We start from the raw sequence: 19,728 nt of genomic DNA, 5'->3' as shown, positions 1-19,728 counted from the left end.
TAAAGAAACTGAAACTGAAATTTAGAAAAGTCGATTAACTTGCTCTAAGTCTTCTAATAACTGCCAGAGTTAGAATTGGAATCAAGTCTAACTGATGCTGAAGCTCCTTGCACCAAGCTGTGTCTTCTCCCAATCCTTTGTGACTTTCAAGAATACCCTTTGAAAAGGAGATGATAAAATGGAAGGTGAATGTTTGGAGAAGAGCAGGGTAGAATCACTGAGATCAGAGTTGTCCTGGGAAGTCCAGGGTGTATGTGACTGCCTGTAGTCTACAGAGCAGCCACTGAGCACTAGTAAAAGGTTTGCAGTGGGGAAAGAACCTTAGGTTGGCTCCTCTCCTTCCTGCCTCCACACCCCTAACCGCTACCATTGCCCCGACATCCAGAGAACATGGAGAGAGGCTCCAAGGGATCTGGGCGTTGGGGAAGGGCATTGCTGAGCAGGAGCATGATAGAAGCCCAACTTTGAAGCAAGAGACCAGAATTCTCAATGGGAAAATGAACTACTAAAGCAAAAGATGACCCCCAAAAGCTCCCTAGAAGGTAGGGGGCATGGAGGGAAATAGTAACTCCAAACCATTTCATTGAAACAGTCACTGATGGGTGTGCTTTTTGAAAGCAAATCTTTCTGGAGAGAAGCCAAGAAGAGAAGATTCTGCAAACTGGGACCTCATTACAGCACCATCATCTTGGTTTGCAAATGCCCTACTAGTCGGAGTCTCCAATGCAGTCTGACCTGGATTTGATCCTTTCAGCACATTCTCTTCTTGTGCGGGTACAGTCTTAGTTACTGCTGCAAACACAAATGTTTAGTGCGTGGTGTGGCGTATACACTCAGACCTATGTCAGCGTTGAGAAACGCCCATTCCTGGGCAGCTCTGAAGATGTATTTCTTAGGCTATATAAATCACTACTCATCTTTGTCTCATTTTTATTTCTTTTCTGATGCTCAGGTCAGCATGTCGAATTCATCGTAGCTAACTTGTGCATGTGGGCAGAGAGATTGGATTACTAACCATGTGTTTTAAGTAAATTGTGTAAAATTAGCTAAGTAAAGAAGTAAGGCACTCAACTATTTCTTTGATATTAAGCAAGTATGTGAGTAATATTGAGCAAAAGATTTTTATTGGAGGCCCTAAAGAAAAAGCACATTCAATTTTTTTAATGTTTGGGTTGCTGGATCTTTACTTAATCTTTAAAAAATATTTTTGAAAAAATTTTGAAAATAAAGAAACATACAAAAGATAATACAACACACCCGTATTCCCACCACGTGGAAGTAGCTATTAACATTGTGCCACATATTCAATATTTTGTAATTAAAAAAATGAAGCATTACAGATAAAAGTGAAATTTTATTTGACATGTTACCTCCCAATGCCATTCTCGTCTTCCATGTTACTAGTGATAAACTCTATCATGAAACCAGTGAGTGGCTTTCCACTCTCTGTATACATACAGGCAGATGTTTGTATGTATGTTTATACACACATGCAGGCATCTATGAACAATATGGTTTTGCGGGTACTGTTTACATATGTGCACAGTGTAGCAGACTGCATGCTTGGTAACAACAGTAGGAAACCTATAGTGAGTGATTATGCTGTGCCTGGAGCTGCACAAGAGAGAGTCTCCATCCTTTCAGTGACTCTTGGCAGCAGCACTGTTGTTGTTATCCTCCTTTTAGAAAATGAAGGTGCACAGAGAGGTTACTTGCCCAGGGTCACACAGCTGACTGATGGTGGGGCTGAGAATTAGTCCCACCATCACGGTCTGGAGCCCGAGCCCTTGACCATCATGCTAGATGGCCTCTTCGCTGTATCACTCTGCAGAATTCTTCACTCTCTCAATATCATGTTTTAGATATCTGTAATTGTTGATTTTGTAAATCTGGTTTATTTCTTTTCACAGTTGTGTTGTAAATCTGGTTTATTTCTTTTCACAGTTGTACCATACTCCGTTAAGTGAGTATAGTATATAAGCAGCATTGCATGGGGGTCAGGACCTGTAAAATAGGAATAGTGAAAATACTGACCTCACAAGGCTGGGTGAGAATTAAATGGTTTAATTCAAATAATGCAGGTAGAGTAGTACGTGGTACCGAGCAAGCATCCAATAAATGTTAGCTGGTATTACTTGCTATTATCATCTATCCATTATTCTAATGAACATAATCACTAGGTTGTTTCCGGTTTTTCATTATTGCATATATTGCTCCAGAGAAAGCCCTGTGTCTGTATACGAAGGTTTCATTTGGTTATCTCCCTAGAAGAGGAATTGATGACTCGTAGGGAGTGCATGTTCTCAGTTAAACCTGGTATTGCCAGAGCCAGCTATACTAATCTCCACTCCTCCCTAAATGCACTGTGCAGAGGTTCCCTTTTCCCCACAGCCTCAGTAAGAGTTGATATTATCTGACTGCTGGATGTGCAAATTTGATGACATAATTCACATACTATGAAGTCCACCCTTGTTAAAGTGTGCAAGTCAGTAGTTTTTAGTGTCTTCACCAGTATGTGCATCCATCACAACTACCTAATTCTAAGAGAAACCCCTTAACCCATTAGCAGTCATCCCCACTGTCCCCCATGCCGACCCCTACTTGCTCATCTGCTTTCTTTCTCTGTAGATTTGCCTACTCTGGACATTTCCTATAAGTGGAATCGTGTGCTTTGTGGATTGTTGAGGTTCATCTGTGCTGTAGCATGTATCAGAACTTCACTCTTTTTCACGGCCCAGCAGTACTCCACTGTGTGAACGTACTGCGTTTTGTTCGTCTGTTTCGGTTGTTTCTACCCCTGACCATTATGGATAACATTGCTATAAACATTTATATGAAAATTTTGGTATGAACATATATTTTCCTTGTCTTGGATATACATACATATTTATATACCCAGCCATGGAATTGCTTGGTCCTTTGGTAACTATGCTTACCATATTGAGAAACTGACAAAGTGGCCGCACCATTTTGCAGTCCCTTCAGCCATGTCTGAGGGCTCCAATTTCTCCACATCCGTACTTCTGACGTTTGCTACTTTCTTTTTAATTCTCACCATCCTAGGGGATATGCAAATATCTCGTGGTTTTGATTAGCATTGCCCTGATGACTAATGATATTGAGCATGTTTTCATCGGCTTAGTAGCCTTCGTATGTCATCTTTGGCCTATTTTTTCATTGGGCAGTTTGCCTTTTTATTGGAGTTATTGAAGTTCTCCGTGTGTGTGTGTGTGTGTGTGTGTGTGTGTGTGTGTGTGTGTGTTCTGAATATAGGTCCCTTATCAGATACATGATTTACAAATATTTTCTTCCATCTTGTGGGTTGTCTTTTCACTTTCTTGATATGAATTGGTATATTTTAATATTTGTAGCTTTCATATGTTTCCTCAAACTTGAGTTTTCAAAGTTGTCTATTATCTGCTGACTGGATCACAAGCCAGAGAGCCCACGTAAGTGTCTACTCAGAGTAAAGTGTATGCATCTAGTATTCCCCAGATCAGAAGACGCTCCTGCATTGGTCACAGAAACAGATTTTCTGAAGTCATCTATGTGAGCCTCTCAGCCAGTGAAGGAAAGTCAGTTTTATTAACGTAGAAAACATGCCTTCACACCTAATTAGTGTTTGAATTTGATAATCAAAGGCACCGAGAAACCATTCCTTGTATTTCCAAACTGCCAGTTGGTTAAAATTCAAAAGCATTTGGATTCCTGTTTAACCTGGCCTCTTCCTTTTTTTTTTCTTTCTCCTCCTCCTCTCTTCACCTCCTCCTCCCTCCCCGCTCCCTGTTTTGATTTCAGATTGAAAATGGCTCAGGAATCCGTCAGCAAGTTGACGTCAGAGAAGAAAGTGGAGACGAAGAAAATCAATCCCACAGCTAGTCTGGTGAGATGCATTTTTCAGCCTAACCTCAAGATTTTTCATTATAACTGAGGTGTATCCAGGAATGTGTCTGAATTTAAAGGACAAAACTCAGAGGAATGAGCAGTATCCAGATTCTCAGTCCCCATCGCAGATTAGTTTAGGTAAGAAAGAATATAGGGGAGCAGGGAGCGAGGAGCAAAACACAGTTTCTTGTGTTCTCCCAGCAGACTCAACAAAGATGGTTTCCTGGTGGAGCAAATTTAGTCACTTGCCATTTGACACCCTTCCACACCCCATTCCGACATCCCCCTTATCTCAAAGCGCCTTTGTCCCAAAATGTTGAGGCATTTAACAAAGGGGTAGCGATTATGCTCTTTAGATAACTGGGAAAAGCGAGATGCAAAAAGATACAGCCTACCTAGGATCACTTCCCAAATGGATAACAAAAACCTGGCACAGAGTCTTGGTGCCTGACATCCTCCCTGGCCTCGAAACTTGGAGTCTAGTCTGTGAGGGGAAATTGTCCTCCATAGTCCCATTCGGGAAGGTTCACAGTCTAGCTCTACCTATACGTTAGAAACAGTAGTCAGAATAGCTAAATGGTTAGGAACTCAAGGTGTTAGGGTTCGAATCCCAGCTTAGCCACTTACTAGTTGTAAAACCTGAGTGAAATCACTTTGCTTCTTTCTTTTTGGTAAAAAGAGAGAAATAATACTTCTTTTGCTTTAGGGTTATCTTTTTTTTTTTTATTTTTTTTTTTCAATGTTTTTTATTTTATTTTTGGGACAGAGAGAGACAGAGCATGAACGGGGGAGGGGCAGAGAGAGAGGGAGACACAGAATCGGAAACAGGCTCCAGGCTCCGAGCCATCAGCCCAGAGCCTGACGCGGGGCTCAAACTCACGGACCGCGAGATCATGACCTGGCTGAAGTTGGACGCTTAACCGACTGCGCCACCCAGGCGCCCCAGCTTTAGGGTTATCTTGAGGAAACTGAAAGATGTACAAAGTGCCTGATAATAAGAGCTTAAAAATGTTAGCTGTTTTTCTTGTCATTACAAATTTTGGCAGCATTAGTTGGCCCTGCCCTGGAGAACAGCAATGAGTGTTCTCTCTTGAAGAGAACACTCTCCTCAGTTTGATTTTCAGACCCTACCTTCTCTGTCTCCTGGTGTCCCACAGCTACTCATTTTTATCCTTTTCAGGTACTTGTACCATTTGCCAGCTACTTAAAATTTTTTGGCCATCTAAGTGAAATTTCATTTTATTAAAGCAAGATTTTTTACGTTGATTGATTGTGGTATCTCTCATAACAACCCTATCAGGAGCTACATGAATGTTGGGTGAGAAGTGGGGAAGTCAAGAGTCATTGGACTCGATCAGGGAAAGCCTCAGTCAGAGCACATAGCTCCCCCCCAATGGGCACATCCTCTGTGCCCATTTGACAACGTATTCATTACCTGCACTTGTATGATTTTTGGTGGCAGTGAGCTCAACCCTGATTTTTGTCTTCCTCCTTGGTCAGCCTCTACCCCTTTCACCAGCCCTCTTGTTTGGGCCTCTGTCTTGACTTTTACAGCCAAACCTTATTTCTAGAGGCACAGAATGGATTCAGCCCTGTCAGTGGGTTTAGTGTGGAAATTTTTTTAATAGGTGACCTCCACTGTGAGTTAGCTCCCAGTTGTGATCTTCAACTTGTCTTTTGTTGTTGTTTATTTGGGTGGAAATTAGGCAAGAGCTTGCAAACTGATTCCTTATTCAACTTCATAGGTCAAAGTTGAGATCAAAACGCAGGATGGGTGTTTAGAAATCACCAGCGTAAGTTTACATGTAGGCCAGTTTAGTAATTCAATGCGTCGCATCTCATAGATCACAAGCAGATGAGGATCTGCTCCCAAGAGGCCTCTCTGTGCAAAATAGTACACCTCTTCCATTTCTTTTTTTTAGCCTTTTATTTGCCCACCTGAAGAGCAGACAGACCCATTCTCACTATGCTTAGTATTTTACTCCTCTGAAGTCCTAGAAACAGTGAGGGCCCATGTTCTGTTGTATGGTTTCTTATTTGTATTCATATCTTGCCAGTGCACTTTGATGTCCTTCTTTAGAAGGCTGTCCCTGGGAAGGAAGCTCTGGGGGAGCAGAGAAGAACATCCATGGCAAATAGGAGCTTCCTCCCTGCTGTGTGGATTAAATCTGCTCATCTTCCCTTCTACACGGCCTTTGTTTAGTATTGCCAAGTTGACCGTGTGCAGATGGTTTCAACTTGGAAATGGTGATTTGTTTCATATCTAGCCTCTTCCGAAACAATTTCGTAGGCATTCCCTATTTCCATGAATAGACTGAGCACTGGGGTAGGAGGAGTCTTTGAGTGACACTGCAACATTAGGACCTTTGTCACAGAGGAAGACAACAGCACAGCCTAGCATGGTGAAAGGTCAGTATTTTAGGTGGATATAATTGATTGATTAGCTGGTTATTCATTGTTTGTTTTTGGAAAGTAACAGTAATAGGGTGGGAGGAGTAGGTAACTGAGGATTTCTGGAAAGAGGGATAGAATGACTCGCATTTCTCGGGCATTGAGTACAACACTGTTCATCATTTTAGACCAACGCTTTGAGAAATTTACCAAAATCTGAGAAAGATAAAAATTTAGAAAAAAGAATGATAATAAACTCATTTTTCCCCCTCAAAAAACAGAAGGAAAGACTGCGTCAGAAGGAAGCCAGTGTGACCACCAACTAACACAGAGACATGTGAAAATGATGGCAACGCGATGTATTTTCTTTCATGGTCCTTTGCAACACCGGTGCTGCAGGAAGTTCTTGAAAGATATGTCACCAAATGTTTGTTTTGCTCATCTCTTTCTGAGGTCATTGCAGTGAGCACCCCGTGCCTTTTTAAGGAAGTCCCCTGTTAGGCCACAGGAACAATGAGAAACTGTTTACAGGACCATTGCAGGAATATTGATTATTGTCTCTTTAGAGGTCCAGAGTCACTCCATTACAGGACCAGAAGAAATACCAAGATTTTCCAAGTATCTTTAAAAGCGGTGATTTCAAGCTTTCTAACCGAAGCTTCATATATATAAACTCGTGACAGAAGAAAAGGATCTTTTATGACAGTTGCCGTGCAAGAACTTAAGCCTTGATCTTTGCATACTGCTGCTTTGACAATTGATCTTAATTTTCATCCTGTTCCAGGAAGATCCTGAAGCACCTTTCTCACCAAAAATGTGGAGCTTACCAAAACTATATTTAAGAGGTCCAAGACTATGTATTTTCCAGAAGAGAGAAATGGTTATTTGTTTGTTGTTGTTGTTGTTGTTGTTATTGTTATTCATATAATTGAAAGGATAGAAGATGGAATTATACATGGGTGGAAAAGAAATTATGATACAAGGAGTTGACATCAGCTATTAAGCAAGACCCATTCTTTTGTTTTTATAGAAGCTTGCTGTGGTTTCCTTGCCCAGCAGAAATTCTGCACCCTAACTTCTGGAAAAAACAGGGATAACCAAGCCAGCACAGGCTTGGAGGTCAAAGTACCTGCTTGGGCAAGCGATCCAGTAACAGCAGACGTGACATTTCAGACTGTTCGTGAGTGGATAAGGCCACGGTGACATTGAGCTCAGCTCTGCATCGTGTTCTGGGACTGTGTGCATGTGGCTGTACCTCTCCCACCAACCTCAGGAGGCAGTTTCCAGACAGGAGAGCAAATGCTACTTTCAGTCTTTCACCATGACCTCAACCAACAGGCCTGTGACCTAGGCTGTAGCAAGAGTCTTTGATGTCAAAAAAATTAAGAGCATAAAAAAAGTTCTTTAAATCAAAATGAAAAGAAAATGATTACATTAATATTAAGCTTTGAGTGGAATATCACACACAGGCAGCTCTTTCTGACCCTGGGAGCCCGTAAGACCACTATCCCTTGAGTCATAAGGGAAATGATCTTGGATCTCTCCCCTGCCGCTTTTTTCCTTATGCCACCTCTCTTTGAATCTATCTTGTGAGAGGAGAAGAGAAAGGACTGGATGTGAGTTGAGAATAATATCAAAGACTATCCATTTTGGGCCTTGAAGGGAAAGAGGTCTAACCCTTCTCCTTCAGTTGGTGGAGGACAGTCTAGAGGGGGGTGAGAACCTTAAAACCCTTCCTGATCGGGCTGCCATCTGTAGCCTTGCCCCTTAACCCAGGCTCTTCCCAGAACCTCTCAACTTGCTAGGTGCCTGAGTGTCCACCCAGGACTGCCTGCCAATCATCAGCCCCCTCAGGGACCCCCTAATATAATCAGCTAATTAAATCAGCACTGTATCCTAATATAACGCAGTCAGGATCAAATCAAATCACAGAAGCCATATTTGTTCAGGTGCTAACCACCTTCTCTAATAATTCAAAAGAAAGGAAAATGGGAGCACGGTTGGGGTTTTTCGTTTGTTTTTGTTTTTCCGATTCAAAATAAGAGATGAGACCAGCAAAACCAAAAGGCTGGTAAAGAACTTCCATTACTAAAAGGAGTTGCTTATGAGCAAGGAACTTTTCATGCTGCTTTCTTATGTTGTTTCTGTTCATTTTCACTTAACGCTGAAGAAAATCTAAGGAATTCCTTGATTTAAAACAAATTCCACTTACAGTCATCCTGTGCCCTGTGACATTCCTTCTAGTATTATTGTGCAAAAGAAAAGTGCCTGTTTTGTCCTTGCCTTGGGGATCAACTTTGAGTTCAGTGAGATCATGTCTAGATCCTCATGGATCCCCACAGAGTTGATGAACGAGAGCAGCAGGGACTTTCCATAGAGTCACTGTGGTCCACTTCAGGTCTCTAAGGAAGATGCTCACAAGAAAATCACTGACAGTAAACAGGACTGTCACTATGGCCACACAACCCTGTAAGAACATGCTCTCAGGGAACCAATGCTGAAGAAGGAGGAGTGGAAACATTTAATATGATACACAAATGCAGCCCAAGTTGGATTCAATCCACATGGACGGAGTCGAAATTGGCAGTAAAATACCTATTTCTAAAGATTGTACTTTGCCTGCTCTGTTGGGGAAACCTGGTGATTCTGTCACACTACTCAAATATAGTAAGTTATTGTATCAAGACACTAGGTCAGAATCTCCATTATTCTCACCCATTTTCAGTCCTGCATTTTGTATCTGGATGCCGCCTCCCAAGTTCACACATGTACTGTGGTGTTGGCACAGCCTTTGTTTCTAACGTAAGTTGATGCTCAATAAAGGTTTGCAAGAGCTTGTTCAAGTTGGGCCATCTAAAACAACCTGGAGCCCCTTGAAGTAATCCCCCTAAAATGCAACTGAGATGATGTTAAATGCAACTTTTCATGGAGAGAAAGTGGTTAGTGCACCGCTTACGCAGCTTGAGCATTTTAGGCATGCGGGTGTAAGTGGCTTTTCTAAGCACAGCCTTCCCCAAACTAGAGGGAGAGTGGCCAGTGTTGCTACTCTATGTTTAAACAGATACTCATACCCAACTTTAGTAGTCAGATTCTGACAAACCTTGACTTATAAGCAACATCATCTCTTCCTAGCCAAGAGTCATTACATCCGAGAGCATAGTTGGTTGGATCACAGCTTGGTTTCTTGCATGAGTAACCTGCAATCCTCATCTAGCATACAAGTATATCATATATTACACTAAAGCATGGTATAAACATGTCAGGTAAAAGGCATCAGGCCTGTGAGGTGTCAAAGATCAGGTTAGAAGGGGGTGTGCTGTATGGCTTTTAACACAAGAGGCAGCTTAACAATCGGGGTGGGGAGGGGCACAGAAAGGGAAAAGTGTAGCCAAGCAGAAATAGATGATTATGATGATGACGGACCTGCTGCCTTTTGAATCCTTGAGTTGACACCTATGATGTCTCTTCAAATGCCCACTGCAAGTACTTTGGAATAATGAAAAAAAGTATTTCTGAAATCTGGGAAGTAGAATAAGGAAACTCGGTGGTGGAAAGGTGTACTAGCCAAAACAAACTGGCAGCATGGTCAAGGAACCAATTGCCAGATTGGGTGCTAGACTTGGACCCCTGCCTGTCCCCCAATAAGCACAAGTACTGAGGCCCCCTTTGGCACCTCTTTTTTTTTCCTAAGAACCATAAGGAAAGGCATTTCCTAAATGAAAAGCTTATATGCTGCTGGTGAAGAAACTGGAAAAACTGAAGGAAGGAATAAAACTCTGTGGTGGTATTGGAAACCTTCCACAAGATATGGAAGTCATTGCTATGGTTCTTGCAAGGACCATGATTGGACGTAGCAGGAGAGACGTGTTATTTTTGGTAAATATTTGCCTGTTGGCCTGGGATTGCACATCTCTCCATAGATTATACTGTATGCAATGGGGGCCTTTTCGTTTTAATTATTGCTTTCATGAATATTGTATTTTCTCACTTTCGTTTTTGCTTTTCCTTTGCCTGATGTCATGGACACAGATCATTGCACACAGCATTGCATGCAGCAGCATGACAGACAGCATCTAATCCGAATATCAAGGGGAATTAGCAGTGCAGACCTGTGAGCTTTCCCAGTAACCAGACTGTAATGTTAACAGGGAAAATTCTTCATTCCCCAACATCTTAAATCGGCTTATTTTGTAGTACTCTTCCCTCCCCCAAACAAAGATAAAACCAACGTGGGGCTTTCTGTGTTGAGCAGAGGAAAGAAGTCCAAAATATATAGCTTTCCCTCCCAAAAACATCCAAATATCAAATATATCATTTTATAAAGCAGTTTAGATTTGTGCATAATTTTCTTTGATTCTACCTGTTCTAATCAGAAAACAAAAAAATGACTGAAAGCTGGAAAGGAAAGAAAAAGCATCAGCAGATTCGGTAATCCACAAATTAGTTTATTAGTTTCTAAAATACACACAAAATGGACATACTGTAAATTCCAGTCTTGTGGAATTCCTGAGCACAAAAACTTGGAACAGCTGTGAGAGCTGATGAGTGTGGACAGAGTAAGAGCTGTCTGTGGCCTGCTTGAGACTTTTGCCTCAACCAGGCAATTTTGAGTGTGGATTCAAAAGAGTGTAGGATTGCCCTGAATAGTTTTTTAAAAGGCACATACAAGGAGAAGTAGTGTGATCCAATGGAAGAAGTAGCCAGACCATTACAACACCCTTAGTCTGGGTTCTCTTTAGAGCAGTTGATAAATGTGTGGAACATCTGGAAGGTCGTCAAAACCACATTTCTTATGTTAGACATCCTACCTTTAGGAACAATTCAGCTGAAGAAAGCAAACTGAATAAAGAAATGAACTCTCATTCATGTCAGCTACTTTGTCATCATGAAGAAGTCTGCAACACAAGAGAAGTCTTGCAGCCAAACTGATAGTATTCAATATTTGAAAACTCTGAATCATTTTTAGCCTTTCCAAAATGCTAGTTACTCGTTGGGTATATTTACATTTTCTACCTATAGAGAAATCTAGCCACTTGGAAACTTCTCTGTTGTTGGTGCAAAAGTCACTTAAAGAAAAGCACCTTCAGAAACTGGCCTCAGCATAGCTGGCTGCTGCAGACTTGCCTAACAGTATTTACAACCCCATCAGCAATTGAATCCAGGCATAACTAGGCTCTGTTACTCACAGCTGTATGTGACCGAGAGGCCCATTTTGTGGCATTGCTGCACACCCGTCGGTTGTTGACACCTTATTAGAGGCACTGAATGTTAGTTTCACAATTCTTTATTTTCCTTCCCAAGGAGTGGGCAATCTACCAAACCCTCCCAAATCGACTCTTTGCTGGGAAGTAGTGAATTCAAGAGCATTTTAACATGCAAGCGTGAAGCCAGTTCAGTAGCCTTATTTGTGCCAAGACTCTTAATCAACACTGTGATATAAACCTAGCATTTGTGAAATTTGTGTAGTTGACAACTTAATTGGAAACGTGAAGATATTAAAATGGCAGCTAGCTAACTCTGTCTCTCAAAGCCCCCATGCAGCTTCTACCAATAGAGACATTAAGGAAGCAAATCAAGCCTCATTCAGCAGGCCAGCTGTCCTCAAGTAGAGCTTATCAGGCTCTTTTCCCCTCTACTCCAGCCCCTCTCTCAACCAGCCTGGTGATAACCAGTAACACAAAAAACCTTTTCCTTGTCATCGTCTCCTCTAATGGTTCACTTCAGTCTAGAGCTCGGATGAACTCTGAACGTCATTGCATATTACATCTATGAAGTACTTGTTCATAAACATCATTTCCATTCTATGATCTGGGGAAGACAGACTTAATCTCATTTTTTTTAAATAGGAAAGTTGTAGCTAATGCCATTAATTTATCCTTCTGCATTCCATCTATGCTCATAAAATTTTCTGTTTTTTTTTTTTTAAATCTTCTCTCAAGCACCTGTCTGCCTCTTTTTCTAAAAGCTAATCCAAATACTTCGGTGAGCTAGTTTTTTTTATGCTTTGTGTGAAATTTGATAGCATTGGGCTAGCAAAATGCAAATGAGCCCATAATTTCCAGCCAGAAATTCACCTCCAAAGAATTTGGCATTCTTCTCCATGGAGTAAACAAGCTTCTAGTAGATTTAGGCTATTTTGGAGGCTGAGCATTTCCCTAAATTCTACCTGTGCAGATACCAAGGGGGACTCTACTCTGTCTTTGAAACTGTAAGGATGTCGTACGAGAGAATGAATATTCCTCCCCACACATAGTGAGAGCCGCCAATATGTTATCTTATGCTTATACTGAGTATAAGCATAAGATCTCTTCCAGAGCTTACTTCTATTCTTGTCTCGTGAAACAAGTGTGTTTTTGTTTATTCATCTGGGTCAGCTTTCCAAAATGAAAGGCTAGTCCCACAGACATCTGAGTATCCAGGGAAATTGCTCTCTACCTCCCTATGGCATGGGCAATAAATGTGTTCAGGAACAGACAACTCTCTGGTAACTCTTGGGATGGATTTTGAATTCCAGGTTTCTAGGCAATGCATAAAAATGGGTAAAGAGCATTTGAAAATTGTACTACTCTTCCCAGTTAGAGGCTGGAAGGAGATTCAAAATCATTACATTTTAGATGGGTTTGAGTGAACTATAAACAGCTCATTGTTTTTCCCTTTCTTCTTGGCAACTTGTCCCCAACTGTAATCTTACTTTTCATATCTGACCAACAAGGCGTAAAAAAGGCGATTTCAGCCCCACTGAGACCGCACTCTGCGTAATCCTCCAAAGACATCCATTTCCTTTGGAAACAAATCTGTGAATGAGGGGGAAGGTGGTGCAATTCTCCTATTTGTCCGGAGTGACACATGGGATTTTGGGGTCTAGCACCAAAAGGATAGGTTTATACGAAATCATTAATTTTTCAATTCTGTAATTCTTAAGTTTCTCAAGGCACAAAAAATACTGTTAGCAAAACGTACAATCTTCAGCAAATATAAGCATTAAGAAAAAAGAACTCCCCTTTAAAGAAGCAATCTAAGATACTCCTAAAAAGGCAGAAACTTTTAAAATTAGAAATTGAATAATTTTTGAGAGAAAACATGTCACTGATTCACCATAGTTTTTTCCTCTCGTTGATTTTTCATTTAGACTAGCGTGGGAAGCAGGGTGCCCTGGACTTTGATTTAGGGGATCGTGCTTTGGCCAGGAAAATCAGCATCAAGCTGCATGCCCAGAACCTAAGTGAAATCAGTCAGCTTCCTAATCGGAATCAGGCCTAACAAGTGGAGGTTATTTCAAGTCCTTTAGGGCTTAATTTTCTTAGTGACACCCTGGCCCCCAGATGCTGCTTCCTAAAATGCATTTGATGTATGAGGTTGTGTCTCCTATGGCCTTGGGACATTGCAAGCGATGGGTTGTGGGAGAAGAGCCGGAGATGGGAGGAAGGAATATTCGAACAGGGCCAAGAGGCAATGTTTTGCTGATACAATGCATTGTGAGGGGGCTGGTGATTTTTGCCATGCTTGTGTCATTGGCAGCCTTTCAGGGGAAGCTCCAGGAATCTGTATGAGGCAAACGAGAGCGCTCAATATCTTATACTCGTCAGTGGCTGACAGTGTGCTGGAAAAGCAGGTACTGTAGTGAAAGTGGCCTATGCTTGCTGAGATGACTCTTAAATTTCAGAATCATTCTGACGAGGCTGGCTGTGCACAGGTCTTCCTGTTTTCTCTACGCCTGTCCAAAAGTCATTTTGGCACTTAGCTTCGTTTGACTTTCCTCACCTCGATACTTGTGCTCCGGTCCCCCCCTTCCTCCAAATCCCACAGCTTTTTCCCTGCCTTTACCTTTTCAGTTTCTGCAGGACCCGGCATTTTTACCCCCTCCGTCCCCTCAAACCCAATGCGCTGCTCCCCAGCCCTTTGGACGGGGTGCTTTGCTGTCACCAAGTGAGACACAGCGCTGTGGCTGCCTCTTGTTAATGTCAGCATCACCTCATCACTTAGGCAAAGAGGGGAAAATCCATAAAAGAGATGGAAAATACATTTCTTTTTCGTTTATTCGACTTTATTTTAAGAAGGTTGAGGGGAAGGTTCTAGTCCTTTTCAGTTTCTCAGATTGTACTTTAAAACCGTCTAATTAGGGACCATTCTTTGATAAATTATAAATCTGCCCAGGTCACCATCTATGAGGCATAAAACCAAATTTTTGAATCCGAAGTAACTTTTCTGTGCTGCTGGACAAATTGACTTAATTCTGTGCAAACAGTTTGAATCATAGGCTTTCTATTGCCACCCCATTCTTACTACCACTCATGATCCAAACAGCTACACGAATCTGGATCAGGATGTTGACAATTTGTGGTATTTTCAGATCAACGGTAACTGTTACACTCTTGAAAGTGCTTAAAAAGAAAGTATAAGCATGTCCTAAGCAGTCAATCTTTTGACCTGGAAATATCTTGGCTTTTCTGTTTAATTAAATATTAGATCAATCTATAGATACAATCTTAAAGGATTTTAAACAATAATGAAGACAGTTTGAGAAATGAAAAGGCACTTTAAAGACATGAAACCTTACATTACATGCTCTTGGATATTTTTTAACGTAATAAGCTAATTCAATTCAGGTATCTTTTCCCCTTTAAATTTTTAAAAATATGTATTTCTAATTTGTTTGCATATTTAATTTTGTCAAAGCTGAGAAATGCTCATTAGTTGGATTTGTAAATGTCATTTGCAACCAAATGAAGTATTTATTTTTAAAAAGAAAGGATGAAGGAACCAATATTGATTTGTACATAATGAAAACTTATGTGTGTGTCTCTCTCTATATATATATTTTCCTCCTTGACACTATTTGGTCACCATCTCAAGTGTATTTTTGTACATAATATATATTGGTTAGAACACGTAGATTGTCTATTCAAAGAATCCTATCTCTGTGATAGATTATATTTATCCTAATCTGTTGATACCTCTGTTAATTTGTTTTAAGAGATAGAACTCTATTTTTTGGAATTTGCAGAGAACTGCATTCATGGCTTCCAAATGTAAATATGATGAGGATATTTTAATAAATCTTGGTTTCATGTCTGTTGGGTGTGTTGTGCAAATTTATTTTCAGGAGACGTTTCAGGACAATCTCCCAACAGTACTCTCACGTGGTGAATGCCAGTCCTCTCTGATGCTCATTACTGCTCAAGTACAGTATTACTGAGCTGCAAGAACTGGGTCTTGGTAAGTCCATCATGTTTCCTTCTTCCTCCTCTGTCTACCCCACCAACAGTGGGCAATTTAGCTAGGCATTCAAGGCTAACACCAAACAGACAAACCCAGCCAGGCATTGGCTCAGCGAGGCTGACCCAAAAGCAATACTTCCTGAAGATGAACTGCCCCAGCTGGGAGCATATAGGCAGAACCACAAGTATTGGTGACTTCAGGTTGTGGGTTGGTAAACGATTATAATAGAGAAACAGAACAGAAATATAACTGTATTGTGTTCTAGCACTAAGCACAAGGTACGAATTCTTTTCAAGCAATGGTATGACACATGCAAATATTTGTGAAGGAGAAACTAAGACTTGCAGCAGAGTACTCGTCCATTTAAATAAACGTGTGATTGTGTGGTTTTAACTGATTGATTTATTCAGTGTTCCTGAATACCACACACTCTTAAGTTCTAGAAGTTTGCTGAAATATTCCCCAATTTATACCGATACATTTAATGAACAGACATAGTTATTATCTTGGGGAGACATTTCATCACCAGGAAATGTAAATCATAGAGTCCTGGAGCTGCAAAAATCTTCAGACATTGGATGAAATCTCCATTTCACAGAGTAAAAACTGAAGTTCAAGGGATCTGCTGAAAGTCACATTTAGTTTTAGTGAACACATTAAGATGAAACTCCAGATCTCTTGACTCCAAGACCAAAGCCATTCCCACTGCTTAACTCTTTCATCACGTTAAACTGTTTTCTTCAAAATACAGGTCTCCCTCTGCTATGTGACCATAGAGTGTATGGAACTTTTCATAGGCCAAAATGGCATAACACAAAGAAACAATTACCATTAATTTATATGGAAAATTTTTTGAGCATTCCCAGACCCAAAAATAATCTCTCTTAGACTTTTCTGATACCTTAGGAGACATCTTGCTAACGGATGCACAAAATAAATCAAGATAAAGTACAAATGCTCACAGACACAGCTCAAAACTGTAATGTCTTGATGCTGAGATGCTGAGTGTAGTTCCTGGGAAGCAGCTTGGCAGGGCCCCTCTTGCTGCTGGGGTGCACGCTACCTCTATGAGGCTCGCTGCAAAACAAATGCTAAATGCTGTTTTTGCTTCTTGCCTTTTTTTTTTTTTTTTTTTTTTTTCTAAAAGCAAGAATCTTCTTCGGATTTCTTCTGGTTAGCAAAAGCAGATACTAACGTAGGTCTTTTGTGAAAAGCAAAGGGATGTAACAGGAACTTTCAGAAAGTGGGGGATACCTATACACCATTATAGAGAAGTGTTCTAGAACTGTTGTTTGAAGAAAGGGTCCAAATGCTCCTAAGCGTTTATAGAAACCATCATTAAAGTTGTGTTCTGAATTAGAGCCCCCTAGCAGGGGGCAGAGGCCTGAGTATCAAGGAATCCAGGAAAAACATGAGTTCACCTTGGGAAGAAACTCCTCCCTGGTTTAATCAAGATTTACTCTCCCCTGCTGAGTGATACCTGTAGAATTTTTAAGTATGCTTTTTTTTTTTTTTTTTTTTTTGCCTATTCTGTAAATTCTTTAAATTCTGATGGTCCAAATATCGGGCCATAAATTCCTGAGGCTAAATATTCCACTTCAGACTCTAGCTGCCCACTTTACCTGCCTATGATGTATTCATGGAAATAAAAGACTTGACAGTTGGACTGTACTGGCCCCACCTGCAATGGATGCCTGCATGGCTTTGGTTGTCTTTTTGTCTTCTCAGAGTAAATCTGCTTCATGCCCATCATTGTGTAATAATGAATGGTTAGAGAACGTAACTATATTCTTTATCAACTGATGCATTAAAAATGCCCCCACTTCCTATTTTTCATGGGGTTTTTTTGGTTTGGTTTTTTTTTTTTTTTTTTTTTTTTTTTTAGTTTGGAAAGAGTTTTTCATGTTTGTTTTGTTTTTAGTTTGTTTTGTTTTTTTTTTTTTTTTTTTTAGTTTGGGCAACTGGGTGGGTCTCACTCTGGAGTTCCAGAAGATTGTAGTAGTATGTCTGTTGGGTCCTCAGCCATCTGAAAACTGGAAGGCTTGAGTGGGGAACATGCACTTCCAAGATGGCTGACTCACTTGGCTGGCAGGCTGGTGCTGGCTCTAGGGTGGGAGACTCAGTGTCTGTCTACAGAGCTGCTTGAATGATCCAAGGCAAAACATATAACGTTTTTTTGTGTATGTTTTTTTTTTTTTTCCAAGGCTCAGAAGTCAAATCCCATCACCTTCATCATAGTCTACTGGTTGAGGCCTTTACAAAATTCTGCCCAGGTGAAGGGGTGGGGAAACAGACTGCACCTCTTTTTTTTAGACCCCACCTCTTGATGCAGAAATGTGAACACCATGTTGTAGGAAGAGCATGTGAAATGGGACATATATTGGTACAACCATCTTTGGATAACCTGTCCAAGTAGCTTGCCCTGTTCTTTCTATCTGGTCTTCCTCCTCCTTCTCTTATTCTTATTTTGTTCTGAAACTAAATATCAGATTTCTTTTTCAAAATTTTCCCTACTTTTCCCCAAATCTTCCCTCTGCCTGCATATCTGAGCACAGAAATATTTGTCTTCTTCCTCTGGATATAAACCTTCTTTACCTTGAAGAAAATGAGTTATGTCTTGAGACTATAAACACTGGTGGAGAAAAGAACTCAAAGCTGACCCTAGAATTTTGCTCGACGGTCATAAGCCTGCATTTCTTATCACATGACTAGAAGAGATGTTGATTCTGAAGCTGTGTCTTGGCCAGTAAGTAAATGAAATCATACTTTCTTGGTGGCTAGAATAAGATGTTGACTACTACAATACTGTATAGGTATTAATACTATGGAATATTATTCAGCCTTAAACAGGAAGGAAGTTCTGACACATGCTACAACCTGTATGAACCTTGACAGCATGATGCTCAGTGAAATAACCCAATCACAAAAGAAAACAAATATTGTTTGATTCCACTTATATGAAATAAATATGGAAGGCAAAGTCACAGAGATAGAAAGTAGGATGATGGTTGCCAGGAGCTGGAGGGAAGAGGGAATGAAGTTGTTCAATGGCCATGGAGTTTTAGTTTAAGAAGATGGAAACATTCTGGAGATGAATGTGGTGATGGTTGTACAGCAATGTGAATGTATGTAATATACAGAACTGTACATTTAAAAGTGGTTACAATGGTAAAGTTTATATTTTGCCATGGTAAAAAAAAATTATGTATGTATTAAAAGCTTCCAGCTGCTACATTAAGCATTTTATATGCATTACTCTGTTTAACCCTCATAATGATAATTAAGATGAGGTAAAGATTACTACTATCCCCATTTTGCAGATCAGAAAACTAATGTTTGGAGAAACTGATAACTTTCCCATGCAATTCATAAGTGGAGAAACTAAAATTCAGCTACTCCAAAGAAAGGCTCTCAGCCAGTGTCTTATCTTTAAGATCACAGAAATAGAATTAACTGATTCAGAAGAAATGCGGAAAGATAGACAAAGATGGTAAGGCCTTAACACATTGGTGGTCTTATAGTCTTATTTTTGAGATATGGTAAAAATACTGTCCTTCTATCAAAACTTAAGACCATGGGGGAGGGGAAGGGGGAAAAAAAGTTACAGAGAGGGAAGAAGACAAACCATAAGAGACTCTTAAAAACTGAGAATAAACTGAGAGTTTATGGGGGGAGGGAAGGAGGCAAAAGTGGGTGATGGGCATTGAGGAGGCCACCTGTTGGGATGAGCACTGGGTGTTTTATGGAAACCAATTTGCCGATAAATTTCATATTAAAAAAAAACAAACTGGGAAAGTCCCTACAAAGTAAAAATTACTGAATAAGATTTGAGAGGAGATAAAAGTCCAGAGAGATAAACATGGTTTTTAGTGTTGCTTTCCACCTGGGGATTCTATAAGAGATGACTGAAAGGTGAGGCTATGCTTTGGGCAGCCTTGGTGTCCTAGGGGGACAGAAGTAAAGGGCAGGCCCCACTATATTTAAACCTGATTAACATCCCCTTGTTTTGAGGTTAAGATGTGGGTTCTCAAGTACCAGGGTGAATTTGACAATATCTGAAGACTTTTTTATTATCATAACTAAGAAGAGGTACTCTTGATATCTAGTAGAAAGAGTAAGATACTACCAAACATCCTGTAAGGCATGGATCATCCCCACAGTAAAAAATTATCCAACTTGAAATGTCAATTGGGCCAAGACAAGGTGATATCAGATTGCTAATGCTTTCAGGGA

General features: G+C 40.5%; 1 protein-coding gene across 4 annotated transcripts in view; it reads left to right on the top strand.

The window, feature by feature from the left end:
• Window positions 1–15,348, top strand: part of FMN1 (formin 1) — a 429,704-nt gene extending 414,356 nt beyond the window's left edge. For all 4 annotated transcript variants that reach the window (XM_023255532.2, XM_023255529.2, XM_023255530.2 and 1 more), the window contains 2 exons: window positions 3,799–3,883; window positions 6,558–15,348. In XM_023255532.2, the coding sequence (XP_023111300.2) occupies window positions 3,799–3,883; window positions 6,558–6,602 (130 nt within the window). In that variant the 3' untranslated portion in view covers window positions 6,603–15,348. The remainder of the gene's footprint in view (window positions 1–3,798; window positions 3,884–6,557) is intronic.
• The last annotated feature ends 4,380 nt before the right edge of the window (window positions 15,349–19,728 follow it).

The sequence above is a fragment of the Felis catus genome, chromosome B3, assembly GCF_018350175.1.
Source record: "Felis catus isolate Fca126 chromosome B3, F.catus_Fca126_mat1.0, whole genome shotgun sequence".
Lineage (NCBI taxonomy): Eukaryota > Metazoa > Chordata > Mammalia > Carnivora > Felidae > Felis > Felis catus.
The sequence above is the reverse complement of the archived record's forward strand: the minus strand, read 5'-3'. Positions and strand labels throughout refer to the sequence as shown.